The sequence below is a fragment of the Bufo gargarizans genome, chromosome 10 (genome assembly GCF_014858855.1).
Source record: "Bufo gargarizans isolate SCDJY-AF-19 chromosome 10, ASM1485885v1, whole genome shotgun sequence".
Lineage (NCBI taxonomy): Eukaryota > Metazoa > Chordata > Amphibia > Anura > Bufonidae > Bufo > Bufo gargarizans.
The window spans coordinates 94,317,653-94,337,029 of NC_058089.1; the positions used below are offsets into that span (position 1 = coordinate 94,317,653).

General features: G+C 45.5%; 1 protein-coding gene across 1 annotated transcript in view; it reads right to left on the bottom strand.

The window, feature by feature from the left end:
* Positions 1-10,183, bottom strand: part of HSD11B2 (hydroxysteroid 11-beta dehydrogenase 2) — a 35,534-nt gene extending 25,351 nt beyond the window's left edge. Inside the window, exon 1 of the mRNA XM_044270750.1 lies at positions 9,821-10,183. Within this exon, the coding sequence (XP_044126685.1) occupies positions 9,821-10,097 (277 nt within the window). The 5' untranslated portion in view covers positions 10,098-10,183. The remainder of the gene's footprint in view (positions 1-9,820) is intronic.
* Positions 10,184-19,377: the final 9,194 nt, after the last annotated feature.

Genomic DNA, 19,377 nt, shown 5'->3' on the forward strand with positions numbered 1-19,377 from the left:
GGCCTTAGTATCTGTGCTGTTTGGTCTCTCTGCACTCTCCCCAGCGTTCTATGGGATGATATTATCTGATCCTTCAGTGAGCAGGCAGCCCATGCTGATCTCACAAGACGTATTTATCACACATTTTAGAGAGAAAGTTAGTTTATAAAAGAGGGGGGCAGCTGATAAGGGTCCATTCACACATCCGTATTTGTTTTACGGATTCGCAAAACACGGACACCGGCAATATGCGTTCCGCATTTTGCAGACCGCACATCGCCGGCACTTAATTGAAAATGCCTAATAGGACATGTTCTATTTTTTTCGGGAACGGAATTGCGGACCCGGAAGTGCGGATCCGCACAGCACATCGTGTGGCCCCATAAAAATGAATGGGTCCGCAATTCCGTTCCGCAAAATGCGGAACAGAATTGCGGACGTGTGAATGGAGCCTAACTCTAGAACAAGGCACTCTTCTCTGATAAGATTATATTATGTTGTCAGAACGTACGGAGACCTTATAAAACCAAGTAGTTTTGGTACATCCTCCCGACAAATGTACTTTTACATCAGATAAGGAGGAAACTGAATCTAGGACTCAGGGCCAATGACTAATGGTACATGACATTGACAACCTGTTCCTGTCCTCAAACAAGAAGCACTACCTGCGCAGTCTGTTCTAGCGTCCTATAACAACAGAACGGACATATAAAATGGGTCGTTAGAAAGCCTTCAATCCCATTAATGCAGAAATGTACTGTTAGGATTTAGGGAAATATTAGGTGACACCTTATGATGTGAGTAGACCTGGGTATGGAAGGGTTTAACAGCTGGTCCGGATCTACTTTTTTACTGCTCACATGCAATTACTATAGATCTCAGATCTACAAGCTTGTGTTCCTGCAGCAGCAGTGTAGTTCAGGACTCAGTGGGAAGTAGACCATACTGGCCGTGTGCCAACTAGATCAATAACCTCTGCCTGGAATTTAATATGCAACACCTAGGCTATAAATACTGCTGTTACTATTGGGTGTGTCAAGCATTACAGCCTTAGGCCTCGTTCACACTTCCGTCTCAGTGTCTGTGAAAAAAGGGTATGTGTTTCATCCGTGAAGCTGACCGTGAAGGATCCGTGGTTGGTCCGTGTGTCCGTTTTTTACCATCCATGTGTCATCCCTAATTCACTGACGCTGCTCAGCTGAAAATTCATTTCCAAAGAATCTGCTATTAGTCTTCAGTGAAAAAGGGACGCAATACGGACGCGTGTCAGTGATTTTCATGGACCAACGGGCGTGCTTGGCCCTTATCACGGATCAAAGTAGTGCATGTCCCCGTGATTTTTTTACAGTAAAAAAAAAATTCTGAAATGTGAACAGACACATTTAAATCAATGGGTACATCGGCTGTCCGCAGAAAATGCGGACAGAACACGTCAGTTGAAAAACGGAAATGTGAACGAGGCCTTACAGAGAAATGCTCTAAAATAAAATCATTAGGTACAAGGATCTGAAGAAACTCAAATCTCTATATTACTCATTGCTAATTTTGATTAAAGAACATCTGTCAGCATGATCAGTCCTATTAAACCATTGCCTGGTAGGGTTGGTCCTGCTGATTACAATGACACCTTTGGTATCTTTGTATGTAGAAATGTTCCCAAGGTAGTTGCTTTTTTCCTACTATCCAAATGAACTCTTTTGAGCACCAAGGGGCTGGCCAAAAGCCTTGGAGCACTGCAAGTGTAACGCCTATCTCCTCTGTGCACCTCCGCTCCCCTGTGACTGACAGGGTTAACCATCGCGAAGTATTGGAAAATTCAATTCGGCTGCTTCGCCAAATTTTACAAGAAAATTTGCTTTGTGACGAATTACTTTGTCACGAAGAGCATTTCTTGTAACGAGTGGGTGACAGGGAGCTTTGATTGCTCCGCCCCCCCCCCCCGTCATTGCAACCCTCAGATGCTGCGTTCATACGTGATTGCGGCACCTGATAGCAATAATACAGTATAAAAAAAAAAGTTAATAAAATCATAGTTACCCTCCATCTGATCATGAAGATCCGGCCGCCGCCATCTTGATTGAAAATCTAGCGTGAAATCTCGTGTGGCCAGTGATGACGTCATGTCACCGTGCACCGGATTTCGTGCGAGATCTTCAATCAAGATGGCAGCGCCCGGCTCTTAGCACTCAAACGGTTGAGGTAAGTAGGATTTTTTTTTGTTTGCTTTTTGGGAATCGAATTTTCCCTCAAATTCGGATCGAATTCCACTTCGTGGAGTTCGATTCGTTCAACACTAATCCCGTCTAGTCCTGTACACTCGCTCCTGCGCAGTAGCTCAGTGACTCGGCGACTGTGCACTTGATCTCAGTCGAATATAAATCAATATTTATTTTTTAGTTTGTTTAGTTTTATTTTAATTTGTATCAAAGCTTTTTATGATGCCAGAGTATAAACTGTAACATTGTACACTAGGCACAGCCCCGGAAGAAGTCGCGATTGGCGAAACCATGGTCAGGCGGAGTAGGGTGCCATGTGGCTGAACATTTTTAATAGAGACCAATTAAAAAAAATGATTTTTAGCCCAAAATGACCAAAATGCAATCATAAAAATAATTCCCCTGAAGGTGTCCATAGTCAACTGGTAAGGTTTCTGCCTCTCCTACAGCAAGTCCTGGAGAAAAAGATCAGTAGTGCTGAAAGCCCATCCTCCTTCATGTCAGAGTGTGGAGTTCCTTAAAAAGAGTAGGGACTCCTTAGAGCTGACAGCAGCCTCCAAAAGGGGAGGGGCCAAGTGGTGACCCTATAGAGAAGAGCAAAGACTCCTTACAGCCTCTGAAAGTTGGGCAGGGCTATTTGTCTGGGTCGTCCTGCCTCCATGGACAGTATGCCACTGCTTGTACAGCTGAAGTAGGAGGAACGTGGATGCTGAATCCACTTGTATGAAGAGCTCGTGCTGCAGATTGTTATATTCCATTTTTGTTGACAGTGACTGTGATTACTTGAGACATTTCCAACAGTAAACCTCTTGGGAGTTTACTGTTTCATGCATATTGAAATAATTATAATAATCATAAAAGTGATATAAAATGATTAATACAACTTAAAAAATGCCTTTTTTTCTTTTTTAGGAAACCGCCTGTTCAGTGTCAGGTCCCTGCAAATAAAACATTGCACAGAGCAGGGATCATGGAAGGCAGGTGGTAACTTTGGCCCCATCTGTACAGATTTTATGAGTTTGACTTCACAGCCAGGCCTCTCCATCTCCATACAATTCCATTAGGGATCATAAATGATCTTGGCTCACCAAACGTAGTCCATATTGCATCTAGTGAACTGTTGCTCATTTTTTGATACAGTGAATTTCTGCTTAGTGCCGGTTTTATATTCCAGAGGGGGATAAAAGTTATGTAAGAGTTACTGTGATCATGTTGGAACGTTGCCTTCAACTATGAAAAACCAGACGCTTTTCAGATTTCATCTGGTATATGATACATGTAGCCCACAAGGGGGCAGATAAAGCAATGAAAGCGGAGCATATCAAAGCCAGTGCTTGTGGTACTTTTTCTTATAGGTGTTGGGACACTCTCCTGCAATTGCATGGATCTTACCCCAAACATTGGTGCAAAAGGGTCATCTAGTCTCAGAGTCAAATTGAAGTCTCTTGGGCGGAAATGATTCTGAGGGCCCATCCTCTGTGTATATTGGACCTTAAAGGGGTTGTCCGGGTTCAGAGCTGAACCCATTTTCACCCCCCTTTTTTCACCCAGGAGGACCCCTGACATGAGCATCTGAACATTTCATGCTCTGATGCTCTTTCTTGCCCTGTGCTGAATCGCACAGTACAAGGCCTTTTTTGAAAAATATTTTTACACTGCTAGGTGGAGGCTTCTGCCTAGCAGTGTTCCCGGTGAGGTCACCAGCTCTGATGAGCAGGCTTTAAAGCTGTCCTAGCCATTTTACAGGCTAAGGCATCGCTAAAGTCCGCCCATTAGTGCCAGTGACTTCACCGGGCTCACTGCTAGGCGGAAGCCCCCACCTAGCTTTCCCCATGGAGAGCCCGGAAACACCACCAGATATCCCCCCAAAAAAACGTTGCCCTGCGCAATTAATGAAATCCTCCAATGCTCATATCAAGTGGGCTGCCTGGGTGAAAATGGGGATATATATACGGGTTCAGCTCTGAACCCAGACAACCCCTTTAAGGCCCTATATACACAGAGGATAGGCCCTCAGAATAATTTCCTCTGGAGGGCCCAAGAGACTTCAATCCAACGCTGAGACTAGATGACCCCATGAAGAACATGATACGTCACCGGATCTCCAAAAAAAGCCCTCACCCTGCGCGATTCAGCACAGGGCAAAGAAGAGCATCGGAGCCTGAAATGCTCATATCAGGGGTGCTGCCTGGGTGATAATGAGAATATGTTCGGGTTCAGCTCTGAACCCAGACAACCCCTTTAATGGTCCTGTTTTAATAGGGGTCCATCATTGTCTGAGCTTGGACCCTCTGGCGAATCCTCTGGTGCATTGGTGGGCTAGTCTGACTCTGTCTATCCTTTCAACACTTAGTACAAAATATTTCATTGCTGTTTGGTAGGGCACTGACATGGGGCCATTCCATATTCAACTGTATCGTCACCCTCTGGATGGAGATTCAGATGAATACTGTGGTGTGGGGGCTGATGGCTCCCTGCCCGCTGTTCACCCTCAAAGGCCACAAGCAGGGCTGGACTGGCGGACTAGAGTACCAGAGGATCCTCTGGTGGGCCCAAAGGTCAGGGAGAAAAAAAAACATTTCGAGCTGCCTTTGGAGGCAATAAATTGATTTGATTTGTTTTTATCTAAACCTATTAGCGTTTATTGATGAAGTGTGGGGTTGGGCCCTAAGAATAATTTCCTAAAGTGGGCTCAGGGAACCCGAGTCTGACCCTGGTCACAAGCTTATGAAAGGACAGCTCTATATTGGAAAAGGGGACACTCCCTGTGTCCCCTTTGGTGAGAAAAATGAATTTTTATTCATAAGAAAATAACCTTACTGGAGCACCGAGGGACCAGCTAGAGCCCTTGGAGCACCAGTTTATACACACCCCTTCAGCTTCAGTTCCTTCCCCTGGATAGACAGGGCAATATTTCTTGTGCCTGCTGCTCTCCAAGTGCCAATTCCTATTATTTTCAGGCCTGTTCTGAGTCTCCCGGTCTCAGTGCTTGCACAGTTGGAATCTGCATAGCTTAGAGCACAGCAGGAGATATCCTGAGCAAGTGCCAAGACCAGAAGATACAGCGCAGGCGTGAAATGAAAAGTCTCGGTGCTTGCTGCTCTCCAAGTACAAGAAGACAGGACTAGACGAGATACCTAGCCTATCGATCCAGGGGAAGGGCGGAGGACCTGAAGCTGAAGGGGTGTGTACAAAGTGGTGCTCTGAGGGCTCTGGTTGTCCCCTTGGTGCTCCAGTAAGATCATTTGCATATTAATAAAATTGCATTTTTTTCAGCACTGGGGACACGGACAGTCTTGCGACATTGAGCTGTCCTCTCATAGGCTCATGACCACAGTCAGACTGAGGTTCCTTAGGCCCACCATAGGAAATTATTCTCAGGGCCCTACTTTTATCTAAAGTGCATGGTGAAACGTTTTCAAGAAATCTACAGTAGGTCCAGTTGCCTTGATTTATTCCTTACAGATATACCATGACCTGGATAAAGGAGAACCTTCACAGACATAAAGTGCATGGTCTCCTTTAGCATTGCTTCTAGGAGAAATTATTTCCCAACTACAGCCCCCATGAGAACATTATGCGGAAGTATATGGGATCCCTGTGGCTCTGTTGTATGGGCATAGTATAGCGTCCTGCACACAGCCCTCTTAGAAGTGGGAATTCATTATAAGTTTTTGTATACAATCAATGGTTGCTTTTAGTGCCAAGATGGTTTGTATTATTAATGGTAAATAGTTCTGGTTATTTCAGACCCGCTGCTAGAATAGTATTACATGTTCATGGTCATTAATTTAGTGAAGTGGAAATCTCTAAACTGAAGCATATGTGAGCGCGATCGTCTTACATGTAATACCGCATACTGAATGTGTTACCTTTTCATAAATGCAATATTTCCTGGATACACAACAATGGCTTTAGTACAGCCGTATATGGGTTATTCATGTGAAAAATAAGCATTCATCAGCTCAGGCATTCACATACATTACATGACGTTGCGACCAACACCTCCACCCTGCAGATCAAATAACACCTAAGCTATTTCTTAACTTTGGCCCAAGCCATTTAAAGGAGCTTTCGAGGAGTTTAATAATGATGACCTTTCCTCAGGATAGTCCATCAATATCAGAAGGGTGGGAGTCCGATTCCCAGCACCTCTGACGATCACCTGTTTGAAGGGGACACATCACTTGGATGAGCAGCGTCACAGCGCTATACATTGTATAGTGGCTGTGCTTGGTATTGCAGCTCAATCCTATTAACTTGAATGAGCTGCAGTAAAGCTACGTGACCAATGGAACGGAGCCACTGACCTCTAGGCATAGCATGATTCATAACTGAAGTCCATAGTAAGGCCTCATGCACACGACCGTTGTTTTGGTCCGCATCCGAGCCGCAGTATTTGCGATGGGATGTGGAACAAGACGCATCCGGCATGAAACACAATGTAAGTCAATGGTGTCCGATCCGTTTTCTCGAACACAAAGAAAAACGGATCTGTCGCCCATTGACTTACATTTCGGCCATTTTAGAGATAATACAACTGGATCCGCTCAAAGTGTATTATCCGATTATCAGAAGCGTTTTTGCTGATCCTTGCCGGATCAGGCAACAACGCGTGTGTGAAAGTCGCCTTAATTATTATGACACGTTGGGCATTATAACTTATTAAGTTCTCTGGAGAAGGCTGGCGAGGAGATCTATTTTATCCTTCCGTTCTCAGAGGATAAACTATGGAATATATTAAAGGATTATTCTACTGCGTAAGGACTTATTCAGACAGTCAGTGTTCGGTCAGTGATTTCCATCAGTGATTGTGAGTAGTGTTGAACAAACTTGTGTTTTCAAGTTCAGGATACAGGTTCGGGGTATCTAAGAATCCCGTTATGGATTCCGCTACCACGGAGCATAGACTTCTATTATGATGGAATGCAATACAGAATGCCTCTTACAGGCTTCTGTGGCGCATGCCGTCATAGAATTCCATCATGGTCCGTGGCAGTGGAATCCATAACGGGATTCTTAGAAATTCCGATAATCCGAACTTGAAAACACAAGTTCGCTCAACACTAATTGTGAGCTCTAACCAGTCTGGACACAGAACAAGTGCAGATCTTTCCCTTATCTCAGTCTAGGCTCCGCTCCTGGTTTTGGCTCACAAACACTGACTAAACACTGACTGTGTGAATGAAGCACTTTCTCTGGTCCTCCTTCAAACTATTTTGGACATGTGCACCATGAGCAGCTCTCCAACCAGCACTAAAGGGCTTTGAGGACACACTAGACGCATCAATCGCATCGCACGCGCGCGGAAAAAACTGAGCAACTGAACCCAATCGCAGACAAAACGGACTGAGCTTGCTTGCAAAATGGTGCGAGTTTCACTGAACGCACCCTGAACGCATCCGGACCTAATCCGTCACACTCGTGTGAAAGGGGCCTTACTGTCATATTACAGCTTGTAATATACATATAAACTGATATGAAAATCTGTCGTATAAATATATCAAGATAAAAGTCACTTATTGTTAGTCCCCAAATAGCATGGTGTCCTGCAAGTATCCGTAACCATCAAGGTAAAGTCTCACTGAATCGACACAGGTCCACAATACAAGGTAGCAGAACTAGAATCGAAAGAAACGGATCCGAACTCTCACTTGAACGTCACGCCCCCCATACAGCATACGTTTAATTGGTCGATGGGTATTTACAAAGCCATGTGCTCAGCGAGCTTACACAAAAACATTCAAGCTAAGTCAATAGTCACCAACGTGTTCCAGCTGCTGCCATGTCCTCCGTAGTATCCGGAAAGCATACATTTTTCAGATGAAACGCAGTTCATACGAAATGCGATAACTGTATCACTACATCTGTCCGTCTTTTGTACAGAATTCCTATATTGTACATTTTGACAATATGGTTCAGCAACCTACAGTAAGATAAGACTTGTTTGGAGGATTCTGACTTGAAGGGTCAGTGAAGACGCAATACGGCCACGGAGCGCACACGTTTGTGTGAAAGAGGCCTATGGGCTCATGCACACGACTGTTGTTTTGGTCCGCATCCGAGCCGCAGTATTTGTCGCTTGGATGCGGACCCATTCACTACAACGGGGCCGCAAAAGATGCGGACAGCACTCCGTGTGCTGTCCGCATCCGCTGCTCCATTCCGTGGTCCGCAAAAAAAAATATAACCTGTCCTATTCTTCACCGTTTTGCAGACAAGAATAGGCAGTTATATTAATGGCTGTCCGTGCCGTTCCGCAAATTGCGGAACGCACACGGACGTCATCCGTGTTTTTCAGATTTGCAATTTGCGGACCGCAAAACACACAACAGTCGTGTGCATGTAGCCTAACTTGGATTTGATTAATTTACACCTCTGCTCTTAGGAGTCCAGTGGGCGGTCCTACATAGTGATTGGAAGTCTCCCCTATACATTAAAAGCTCTTTCTATGTTTAGGAGTCCAGTGGGCGGTCCTACATAATGATTGGCAGACTCCCCTAATGATTTAGACCTCTGCTCTTTCTATGTTTAGGAGTCCAGTGGGAGGTCCTACATAGTGATAGGTAGACTCCCCTATTCATTTAAAGCTATTTCTATGTTTAGGAGTCCAGTGGGCGGTCTACATAGTGATTGGAAGTCTCCCCTATACATTTAAAGCTCTTTCTATGCTTAGGAGTCCAGTGGGAGGTCCTATATAGTGACTGTCAGACTCCCCTTGCATTTAGACCTCTGCTCTGTCTATGTTTAGGAGTCCAATGGGAGGTCCTACATAGTGATAGATAGACTCCCCTATTCATTTAGAACTCTGCTCTTTTTATGCTTAGGAGTCCAGTAGGTGGTACAACATAGTCTTTGGCAGACTCTGCTATTCATTTAAACCTCTACGCTTTTTATGCTTAGGAGTCCAGTGGGCAGTCCTACATAGTAATTGGAAGTCTCCCCTATACATTTAAAGCTCTTTCTATGCTTAGGAGTCCAGTGGGAGGTCCTATATAGTGACTGTCAGTCTCCCCTATTCATTTAGACCTCTGCTCTGTCTATATTTAGGAGTCCAGTGGGAGGTCCTATATAGTGACTGTCAGACTCTGCTATTCATTTAAACCTCTACACTTTTTATGCTTAGGAGTCCAGAGGGCGGTCCTACATAGTGATTGGAAGTCTCCCCTATTCATTTAAAGCTCTTTCTATGCTTAGGAGTCCAGTGGGCGGTCCTCTATAGTGATTGGAAGACTCCCTTATTTATTTAGACAATACAAGTTATACTGAATCATTCCCCACAAAACTATACATCAATCTGCTCAGCTCCTCCTGCTCTATAACATTATCAGACATTATGTTCAATGTGGCAACTTACATTTAAAGGGGTTTCCCCATGATAAAAAATAATAATAATAATAAACATGGCTGCTTTCTTCCAAAAACAGCACCACACCTGTCCACAGGTTGTGTGTAGTACTGCAGCTCAGCCCAACTCCCTTCTGTGGAGCTCAGCTGTACCTCCACATACAACCCATGGACAGGTGTGTTTCTGGAAGAAAGCAGAGATGCATTTCTTTTTTTTTCTAATTCTGGACACCCCCTTCAAGTTCCAAGAACTGAGCACCTTTGCACAGGTCACTTACCTGTAATGAATACAGCCTTGCCTGCTACCGGCATCATCCTCCTTGGAGAGGCGATGCTCAGGACATACCAACACGCAGAACTGAGAAGGACCATTCCCAGCACGATTGGGAGATACAGGTGACAGAACCATTCAAAGATCACCAGGAGGAAGAAATACACCAGCAGAGCAGGTGTTAGGACCATGTCAGAATGGGAAAATTTAAAAAAGACCAAAACGGAGAAGAAGAACCAGACAGAACCATAGGCCCACAAGGAGGAAGAGGTAGACAGATCCATAGTGGACAGACAGTAGACTGTATAGAGGTTGTAGCAAGTGTTGAGTTGAGGACAGAACCTCTGCACCTAGTCCACAGAGTACTGAGAAGCACTGTACACACTCAGGCACTACCGGCTGTCTATTTATAATAGGGAGGGAGTGGTCCTCTCTAATCTCTACTCCAATGAGTTCATGTGAACAGAGGAATTCGCTGGACTCTCTCCCTTTACCACTCACTTGCAGATACAAACTTCTCGTGGTGCCTTTCCAAGTCTCCAGACGCACGCTTTAAATCCGAGCCAGACCGGAGAGCGCACTTCTGCTTCTTGCAAGACCTGATCTCCTGGTGTGCGATCCTGGCTGAGTTACTCGTGTCTTCTGCACTTCTGAGTAGAATTCAGACCTCGTCTAGTAGGGAAGGGTTCACGGGGAGTTCTCCCACAAGCGGCGAATAGCTTGCACTACGTGAACTCTACTGAAAGGACGGGCTGGAACACGACGCAGCTCCCTTCGCTTTGTGTAGGTGATGGGGAAACGCTGCTGTGGTCTGGCCAGCGACATTCCCAGGAGCTGGGGCCACTTACAAGTTTTAATTCCAGTTAGTTTGGAGAGCTGCTGCTTTCTAGTAAGAGACTGGAAACGCGGTGCACGGGATGAGGAACTTTAGTTTCTATTTTTCTTTGTTGGTATTTATGTTGATGTATGTTTTTCTATATATAAATGTATAGAATTTTTTTCCGTTTTTGCATTGATAGGGTTTATGGCTGTTGTAAGAAGCTGGAAAGCAGGTGGGTTGAGATATGAAACTGGTCCAATTCCATGCTTTAAGTATACAGCAGGGGTGGAGGTTGACCCCACTTTTTTTCGCTGCTATATCAATGTTTATTTTATTAGGATTTAGAAATAGATTCAATATTTACTATTAAATCACCTGTTAAATAGTAATAGGTCCAGGTACGCTTTGGAGATGGGACCACATTCTGCCACAGTTACTGGGGCTGGATCCATTGCTGGATAGGCAGCTACATTGTCCTGGCGCAGGTCATACGGCACAATCCAAACACATCAGGCTACAGCCAGGTTTGCATTTTTGGAAGCCAAAATCAGGAGTGGATCATAAAAGGTGAGAAAGTATAAGGGTCCATTCACACGTCCGCAAAACACGGACAGCGGCAATGTGCGTTCTGCATTTTGCGGACCACACATTGCCAGTACAATTGCGGACAAGAATAGGACATGTTCTATTTTTTTTCGGGAACTGAATTGCGGCCGTGGAAGTGCTGCCCCATAGAAATGATCGGGTCCGCAATTCGGTTCCGCAAAATGCGGAACAAAATTGCGGACGTGTGAATGGACCCTAATGGACAGATAAGACTTCTCCTTTGGTTTGTATTCGCTCCTGGTTTTGGCTTCCAAGACTGCATGCAGAAACCTGACCGGGTTGCAAGATCCTAAGGCTACCTGCACATTCCGAGTGTTTTTTTTTTCTCCCGGGTGGAAAAACCACAGTACCAGCAAAGTGTATGAGATTAGGCATGTCAGTGTTTGTGTAATTCTGCCGATCTTCTCCATAGACTTCAATAAGGTTGTTATTAACAGAAAATCCACAACAAAAGGCCTCATGCACACGACCGTTGTTGTGTCCCGTGTCCGTTGTTCCGTGATTTTCTGAAGACCCATTGACTTTCAATTGGTCCGTTGTAAACTCGGCTAATGCACCGTTTGTCATCCGTGTCCGTGATCCGTGTTTCCAGTCTGTAAAAATATATGACCTGTCCTATTTTTTTCACGGACAATGGTTCGCGGACCCATTCAAGTCAATGGGTCAGTGAAAAAACACGGAGGCACACAAGATTGTCATCCGCGTCCGTTTTATTCCTATCATTTGCATGGCAAAGTTGACTTAGATTTTTTTTTACTTTCCTTCATGTCTGGTGATCCTCCAAAAATAAAGGAAGACACACGGAAACAAAAACGGACACGGAACAACGGAACCCCTTTTTGCGGACCGCAAAAAAATACTGTTGTGTGCATGAGGCCTAAACCACACAATACATTTTTTGTACGAATTTCATGCAGTTTTCCTGCATACAGATCTGCGCTGTGTATAAGTACCTGAAGTGCACACAGGTGCGGGTCGTGTGACAGAATTTCCGTGCAGATTTCTAGGCATTTGTGCACCAAAAACCACACGCGTTACATGCAGTTTTTTGGTGTGGACTTGATGCAGATCTCACCCTTGCATTGCAAAGGGTGTAATCAGCAGCAAAAATCGCACAAACAATTCACATTGGGTGGGTTTCTAAATCTGCGCGGCAGGTCGATTGCTACAGCGATAAAAAAGAAAAAAGTGTACATGAGATAAGTGTACATGAGTGCGTACCCTGCGTTTTTTCCACACGAGAATCCGCACATAATAAACACTCACAATCAGCAAACTTTGAGAAGAGTGCAGATATTGCTGCGGATATGCATACCTATCTTCTGCCGATGTTATATTATACGTGTCGGTTACAATAAGGATATATCGTGCAGTGGGACAGTGAATCTTACACAAGATACGTTTGTTTTATTTGATCCTCCCTATTTCATGTTAATCTCAATAAAAGCCAATGATTATTGTATTACCACATGGACACTTAGGGCCCATTTCTTTCACACAAGCGAGTTTTCCGCGCGGGTGCGATGCCTGACGTGAACGCATTGCACCCGCACTGAATCCTGACCTATTCATTTCTATGGGGCTGTGCACATAGTTTTGCATTGCGTGAAAAACGCAGCATGTTCTATATTCCGCGTTTTTCACGCAGCCCTGGCCCCATAGAAGTGAATGGGGCTTCAGTAAAAAAACGCATTGCATCCGGAAGCGAGTGCGTTTTTCAATGATGGTTGCTAGATGTTGTTTGAAAACCTTCAGTTTTTTTATCACGTGCGTAAAAAACGCATCAAAACGCATTGCATTCGCGCGGAAAAAAACAACTGAACGCAATCGCAGACAAAACCGACTGAACTTGCTTGCCAAATGGCCCGAGTTACACTGAACGCATCTGGATCTCGATCCATCACGCTCATGTGGAAGGGGCCTTAGGGTCCTTTTACAAGGATCGAATATCAGACGAATTATCGGGAATGAACACTTGTAGAAACGCTCCTTCCCGATAATCTGCCGGTGTTCTGCCAAATCTCTATACCTTGCGAAAAGTCTATACCGGAAGTGACGCGGCCGCACAGGAATCAGCTGGAGGAGGGTGTGCGCGGCACTGCGCAAGCGCACATCCACCGGCTTAGCAAAGAATTATTGCAGCGCCGCGATAGAAGTACTTTGTACACCGCGCGTGCACACTTAGGGGTATAGAGATTTTGCAGCGCAAAATGTTTCATCAGATCTCCCTACCCCTGAGTGCGCAGGCGCCCACAAATCATCAGTTGCAGTTCATCCTTACCGCAGAGCTGAGTGCTGGCTACTGAGCTCACCACATAGTAGCGCTGAACTGCAACTGATGATTTGTGGGCGCCTGCGCACTCAGGGGTAAGGAGATCTGATGAAACATTTTGTGCAGCAAAATCTCTATACCCCTAAGTGTGCACGCGCAGTGTATGAAGTACTTCTATCGCGGCGCTGCAATAATTCTTTGCTAAGCCGGTGGATGTGCGCTTGCGCAGCGCCGTGCACACCCTCCTCCAGCTGATTCCTGTGCAGCCGCGTCACTTCCGGTATAGACTTTTCACAAGGTATTGAGATTTGGCAGAACACCGGGGGGCACGTTTTAAAACCAGAATTCTGGAATGCAGGGCATAATAATCCCCCCTCAGTCGTAAAGCGATGTCTCACTTCAGCAAATGGCATTTTCGATGTAGAGAAAGTTAACACAAGCCACTTACTAATGTATTGTGATTGTCCATATTGTCTCCTTTGCTGGCTGGATTCATTTTGCCATCACATTATATACTACTTGTACCCAGGGGTTATGACCACCTGCAATCCAGCAGCGGTGGTCGTGCTTGTATACTCTCAAAAAAAAGCACTGACCTCTGTCGGCCCTGACCGTGGACGCGTGCATAAGAACGCATGGGCAGCAACTCCCATCCAGGACACCTCGTATCGGCGTTGCAGCGTTGGTCATAGCCCCTGGAAACGAGCAGTGTATAATGTGATGGAAAAAGGAATGCAACCACAACACACAATACAATAGTAAGTGCTTTGTCTACATAATAAATGCTATTTGCTGAAGTGAGACATCCCTTTAAAGGGATTACCGCATTATTGATGTAAAAAATGAAGTTTCGAACAGTAGATATGGCTGGTGACAGATGACCGATGGAACTGAACACGTCTGTCCACCTCAGCAATGGTACTGAGGTGGACAGAGAAGAAAGGGAATGCACAAACAGCAGGTGGCGCTGTATAGGTAGATTTTACTCAATAACTCATCGGCTATACAACACTTTTAATGACATGCAATTACAAAAGTATTCGGATCCAGGTGCTGGTTTGAAAAATGCCAAATGGAGTGGAGTGGAGTTCATCTGCACACCGGGACACTGCGCATGCGCCGGAGAGCCTCAGTAGGGAAATATTACGGGCCAGAAATAGGGAAAATATTACGGCCCAGTGCGCAAGCGCGGCTAACTCCAGAAGATCCATCCGATCTCCGCGCCTGCACAGTGTGGGGGTAGGGAGATCTCATGGCCATATTTTCTGTTAAATAAATATATATTTAACAGAAAATATGGCCATGAGATCTCCCTAGGCAAAGTGTGGATAAATTTATAGATAAATAATTATGGATTTGTAAATATATATATATATTTAACAGAAAATATTGCCATGAGATCTCCCTACCCCCACACTGCGCAGGCGCGGAGATCGGATGGATCTTCTGGAGTTAGCCGCGCTTGCGCACTGGGCCGTAATATTTTCCCTGTTTCTGGGCCGTAATATTTCCCTACTGAGGCTCTCCGGCACATGCGCAGTGACCCGGTGTGCAGATGAACTCTGCTGAGATTTTCCATAAACTGTCCATTTGCGCATGCGCAGATCGTCAAAACTCAGGAACGCCTCCTCACGTCATTAGCAGTGCAACCGGAAGTTAGGAGGTAGGGAAATCTCGCGAAGTAGGGTAATGTAACGCTACACCTCCTTGTTGAACTAGGCGTAAAAAGTGTCTAAAACACCTAATAAATATGGTCCATGTGCAGTAAGTCACTTGGGGCAAATTGCATAAGAATTCTGGGGCATCTTCAATAGTAAATCTGCGCCGTGAATCCGTTTTTTTCCTGCAGTGAGTTGTATTTGTTGTGTATTTCACTCCAGATCCGCCATCCATCTCTCACATCTGTGGCCGGCATATTCACAGCCTTAGGCCTCATGCACACGACCGTTTTATTTTAAGGTCCGCAAAAACGGGGTCCGTAGGTCCGTGATCCGTGACCGTTTTTTTCGTCCGTGGGTCTTCCTTGTTTTTTGGAGGATCCACGGACATGAAAAATGAAAACAAAATCTAAGTCAGGTTTGCCATTGAAATGATAGGCAAAAACGGACACGGATCACGGACACGGATCACGGACACGGATGACAATCTTGTGTGCATCCGTGATTTTTCACGGACCCATTGACTTGAATGGTTCCGTGAACCGTTGGCCGTGAAAAAAATAGGACAGGTCCTATTTTTTTCACGGCCAGGAAACACGGATCACGGATGCGGCTGCCAAACGGTGCATTTTCCGATTTTTCCACGGACCCATTGAAAGTCAATGGGTCCGTGAAAAAAAACGGAAAACGGCACAACGGCCACGGATGCACACAACGGTCGTGTGCATGAGGCCTTAGGCTACTTTCACGGATCCGTCATGGATCTGCAAAAACGCTTCCGTTACAATAATACAACCGCATGCATCCGTCATGAACGGATCCGGTTGTATTATGTCTTCTATAGCCATGACGGATCCGTCTTGGACACCATTGAAAGTCAATGGGGGACGGATCCGTTTTCTATTGTGCCAGATTGTGTCAGAGAAAACGGATCCGTCCCTATTGACTTACATTGTGTGTCAGGATGGATCAGTTTGGCTGCGCTTCATCAGGCGGACAGAAAAACGCTGCAGGCAGTGTTTGGTGTCCGCCTCCAGAGCGGAATGGTGACTGATCGGAGGAAAACTGATGCGTTCTGAGCGGATCCTTTTCCATTCAGAATGCATTAGGGCAAAACTGATCCGGTTTTGGGCCGCTTCTGAGAGCCCTGAACGGATCTCGCAAACGGAAACCAAAACGCCAGTGTGAAAGTAGCCTTAGTTCCATGTAGGGACCTGATTGATGTTCAATCCAATGAAACTAAATCTCCGGGTTAATTCCATAGAACCTCATCACTATTCTGACTGCGGTAACATGACGGCAGCTCATTAAAATACCTTTGTGGAGCTCCGTGTCCCACTGCTGCCGTCAGTACCTCTGTCTGTGCTGCTCTGTACCCACTCTGCAAAACCAGCCATTCCCGTATCCATTTTTGCCCACGTGCCTGGCCTCATTATGCCACCTATCAGGGGCGTAGCTATAGGGGGTGCAGTGGTAGCAGTAGCTGCCGGGCCCAGGACCCTTGTGCCGCATATGAAGACCCCGGTATTATAGAAAGTGCATGTTGTTCAAGTTAGACCTCTGACTGGAGGGAAGGGGTTAGGTCAAGAATTTGGCATGGGGGGGGGGGGGGCTGCCATTTCAATTTCTGCCTCAGGCAGCAGAAAGGCTATGTGCTTGCCTGCCCCGGGCCACAAAGCACTGATGGAAGGGGGGCCCAAGCTGAACTCTTGCACCAGGGCCCATGAGCCTTTAGCTACGCCCCCGGCCACCTATCATTTCTTTATAAATTGCTTGGCAGACATCAAGCTACATGTATTAACTAGATATTCATTTCAATTGGCTGCTACAGTATCCAGGAGCTCCATCAATAAAGGATAAAAAAGGACCTCTTTTACACAGGACAATTACTGCCCCCAACCGGCACCAATCGACGGTATACCAGTTTGATTGGCAGTCGTATAAAAGGCCTTTCACACGGCCCGATGCAAGCGGAATGAGGGATAAATGATCGTAAGTTGGTAACTATAATTGTTTGTCCCCCATTCTCATCCGCACAACCCTTGATTGCGCCAAGAAGGAGGTGCAATCACCAAACAGGTGGAATGTCGGGGGACTGATGGCATGTTTACACAGGGAGACTATCGGGAACAATGCTTCACAATTACACCCCAGTTACACCAAATTGACACATGGTATGATGCAAACCCATCAGGCCAAGGTCATAATGTTCTTTAAAGTCAGCTTGTGTCCTGAGAACTGCATTCCTGGTACTTTCAGTGACACACGGTCCTCACCTCTTCCTCTTTCTGGCATGCTTGGTGACTAATCATAGGCTCCAGTAAATACATGCAGATGTAAGTCCTTCTACTCAGTTGATGATGATGATGTATAGTCTTGTGTACACGCAGTCTTCCCCTTAGGGCCTCCATGCGCTTAGTTGGCTGATTCAACAAGGGAGGAAAAAGAAGAAGGCATGACACTTTACCATGGGCCTAGATCCGTGATGGCTAACCTCCGGCACTCCAGCTGTGGTGAAACTACGACTCCCAGCATGCTCCACTCATTTCTATGGAGTTCTGAGAACAGCTAAGCAACTGAACATCTTGGGAGTTGTAGTTTTACCACAGCTGGAGTGCCGGAGGTTAGCCATCACAGGCCTAGAGGATAAGGCACCTATTCCAGAGACCAATTTCCTAGCACTTATCAAATGGAGAATCAAAAGAAAGGGAGGGAAGGTAGAGAGGGATCTCAAGGTTCAAAGGGTTCGGACGAGATATAGAGAATGTGAAGAGAACAAAATTAATAAACGTGAGGAAAAGGTATCTTTAAAATAGAAGGGACATTACCAACCGTGAATTTATAGACTAATATTTAGATTTAGTTATTGCATCTGAGTTTTTCGGGAGATTTAGGCCCCTTGCAGACGAGCGTGTCCGAATTGCGTCCGGATGCTTTGCGTCTGCGATCAGGGAGAATCGTGCGAGTAGGCACGCAATTGCAGTCAGTTTTGACTGCGATTGCATTCCGATGTTCAGTTTTTATGGCGCGGGTGCAATGCGTTTTGAACGCGCATGATAAAAAACTGACTGTGGTACCCAGACCCAAACCCGGACTTCTTCACTGAAGTTCAGGTTTGGGATCGGTGTTCTGTATATTTTATTATTTTCCATTATAACTTGGTTATAATGGAAAATAATTGCATTCTTTAATACAGAATTCTATGTAAAAGGTCCATTGTGGGGTTAAAAATTAAAAAAAAGTAACTCACCTCATCCACTTGATCGCACAGCCGGGCTGGTCTTCTTTCCTCTTCTTCTTTCAGGACCTGGCTGGAAAAGGACCTTCGGTGACGTCATCTATCAATCTTCTATCTTCATTCAGCAGGACCTGCGCTGACGTCACCGCGCTCACTATTTATAACCATGCTATAATTATTTTCTATTATAACCATGCTATAATGGAAAATAATAAAGTAAATGGGGTCCCGGGTAACTCCTCCCTCGTCTCCTTAGCAACCATGCATGCACTTGCTTGCGGATGCTATGCGATTTTCGCGCATCCCCAGTCATTTCTATCGGGCCTGCGGTGCGTGAAAAATGCAGAATATAGAACATGCTGCGATTTTCACGCAACGCACAAGTGATGCGTGAAAATCACCGCTCATCTGAACAGCCCTATTGAAGTGAATGGGTCCGGATTCAGTGCGGGTGCAATGCTTTCACCTCACGCATTGCACCCACATGGAATTCTTGCCCGTGTGAAAGGGGCCTTAGGGAAATACACTATCAGAAAATAAAGAGAGACACCTAGGGTTTGGTCCTGTGTGTCTAGGCACTATGCATGATGGTAGTAGGTGGTCTCCAGCCCTCCTGAAAGCTCTGATTTGTCCATCAATGGCAAACAATAATGATCAGTGATGAAAGCAGGTTCTGCCTTGGTACTAATGATGACCGGATCAGAGTTCCCAGGAGATCTGGAGATCTGGAGAGCATCTACTGCCGTCATACGTAGTGTGGACACACACAGGACCACTATCAGGTGTCATGGTGTGGGGAGCCATTAGCTTCCATGGCTGTTCCCATCTGGTATTTGTGGTGAGAATTCGGTATGTCCAGGACATTGTGGAACCAGTCCTACTGCTTTTTTGACTCGGTCAGGAGACACTATAATGTCCGACCACATACTGCCCATGCTACACGTTGGAGATTTATCAAATCTGGTGCAAA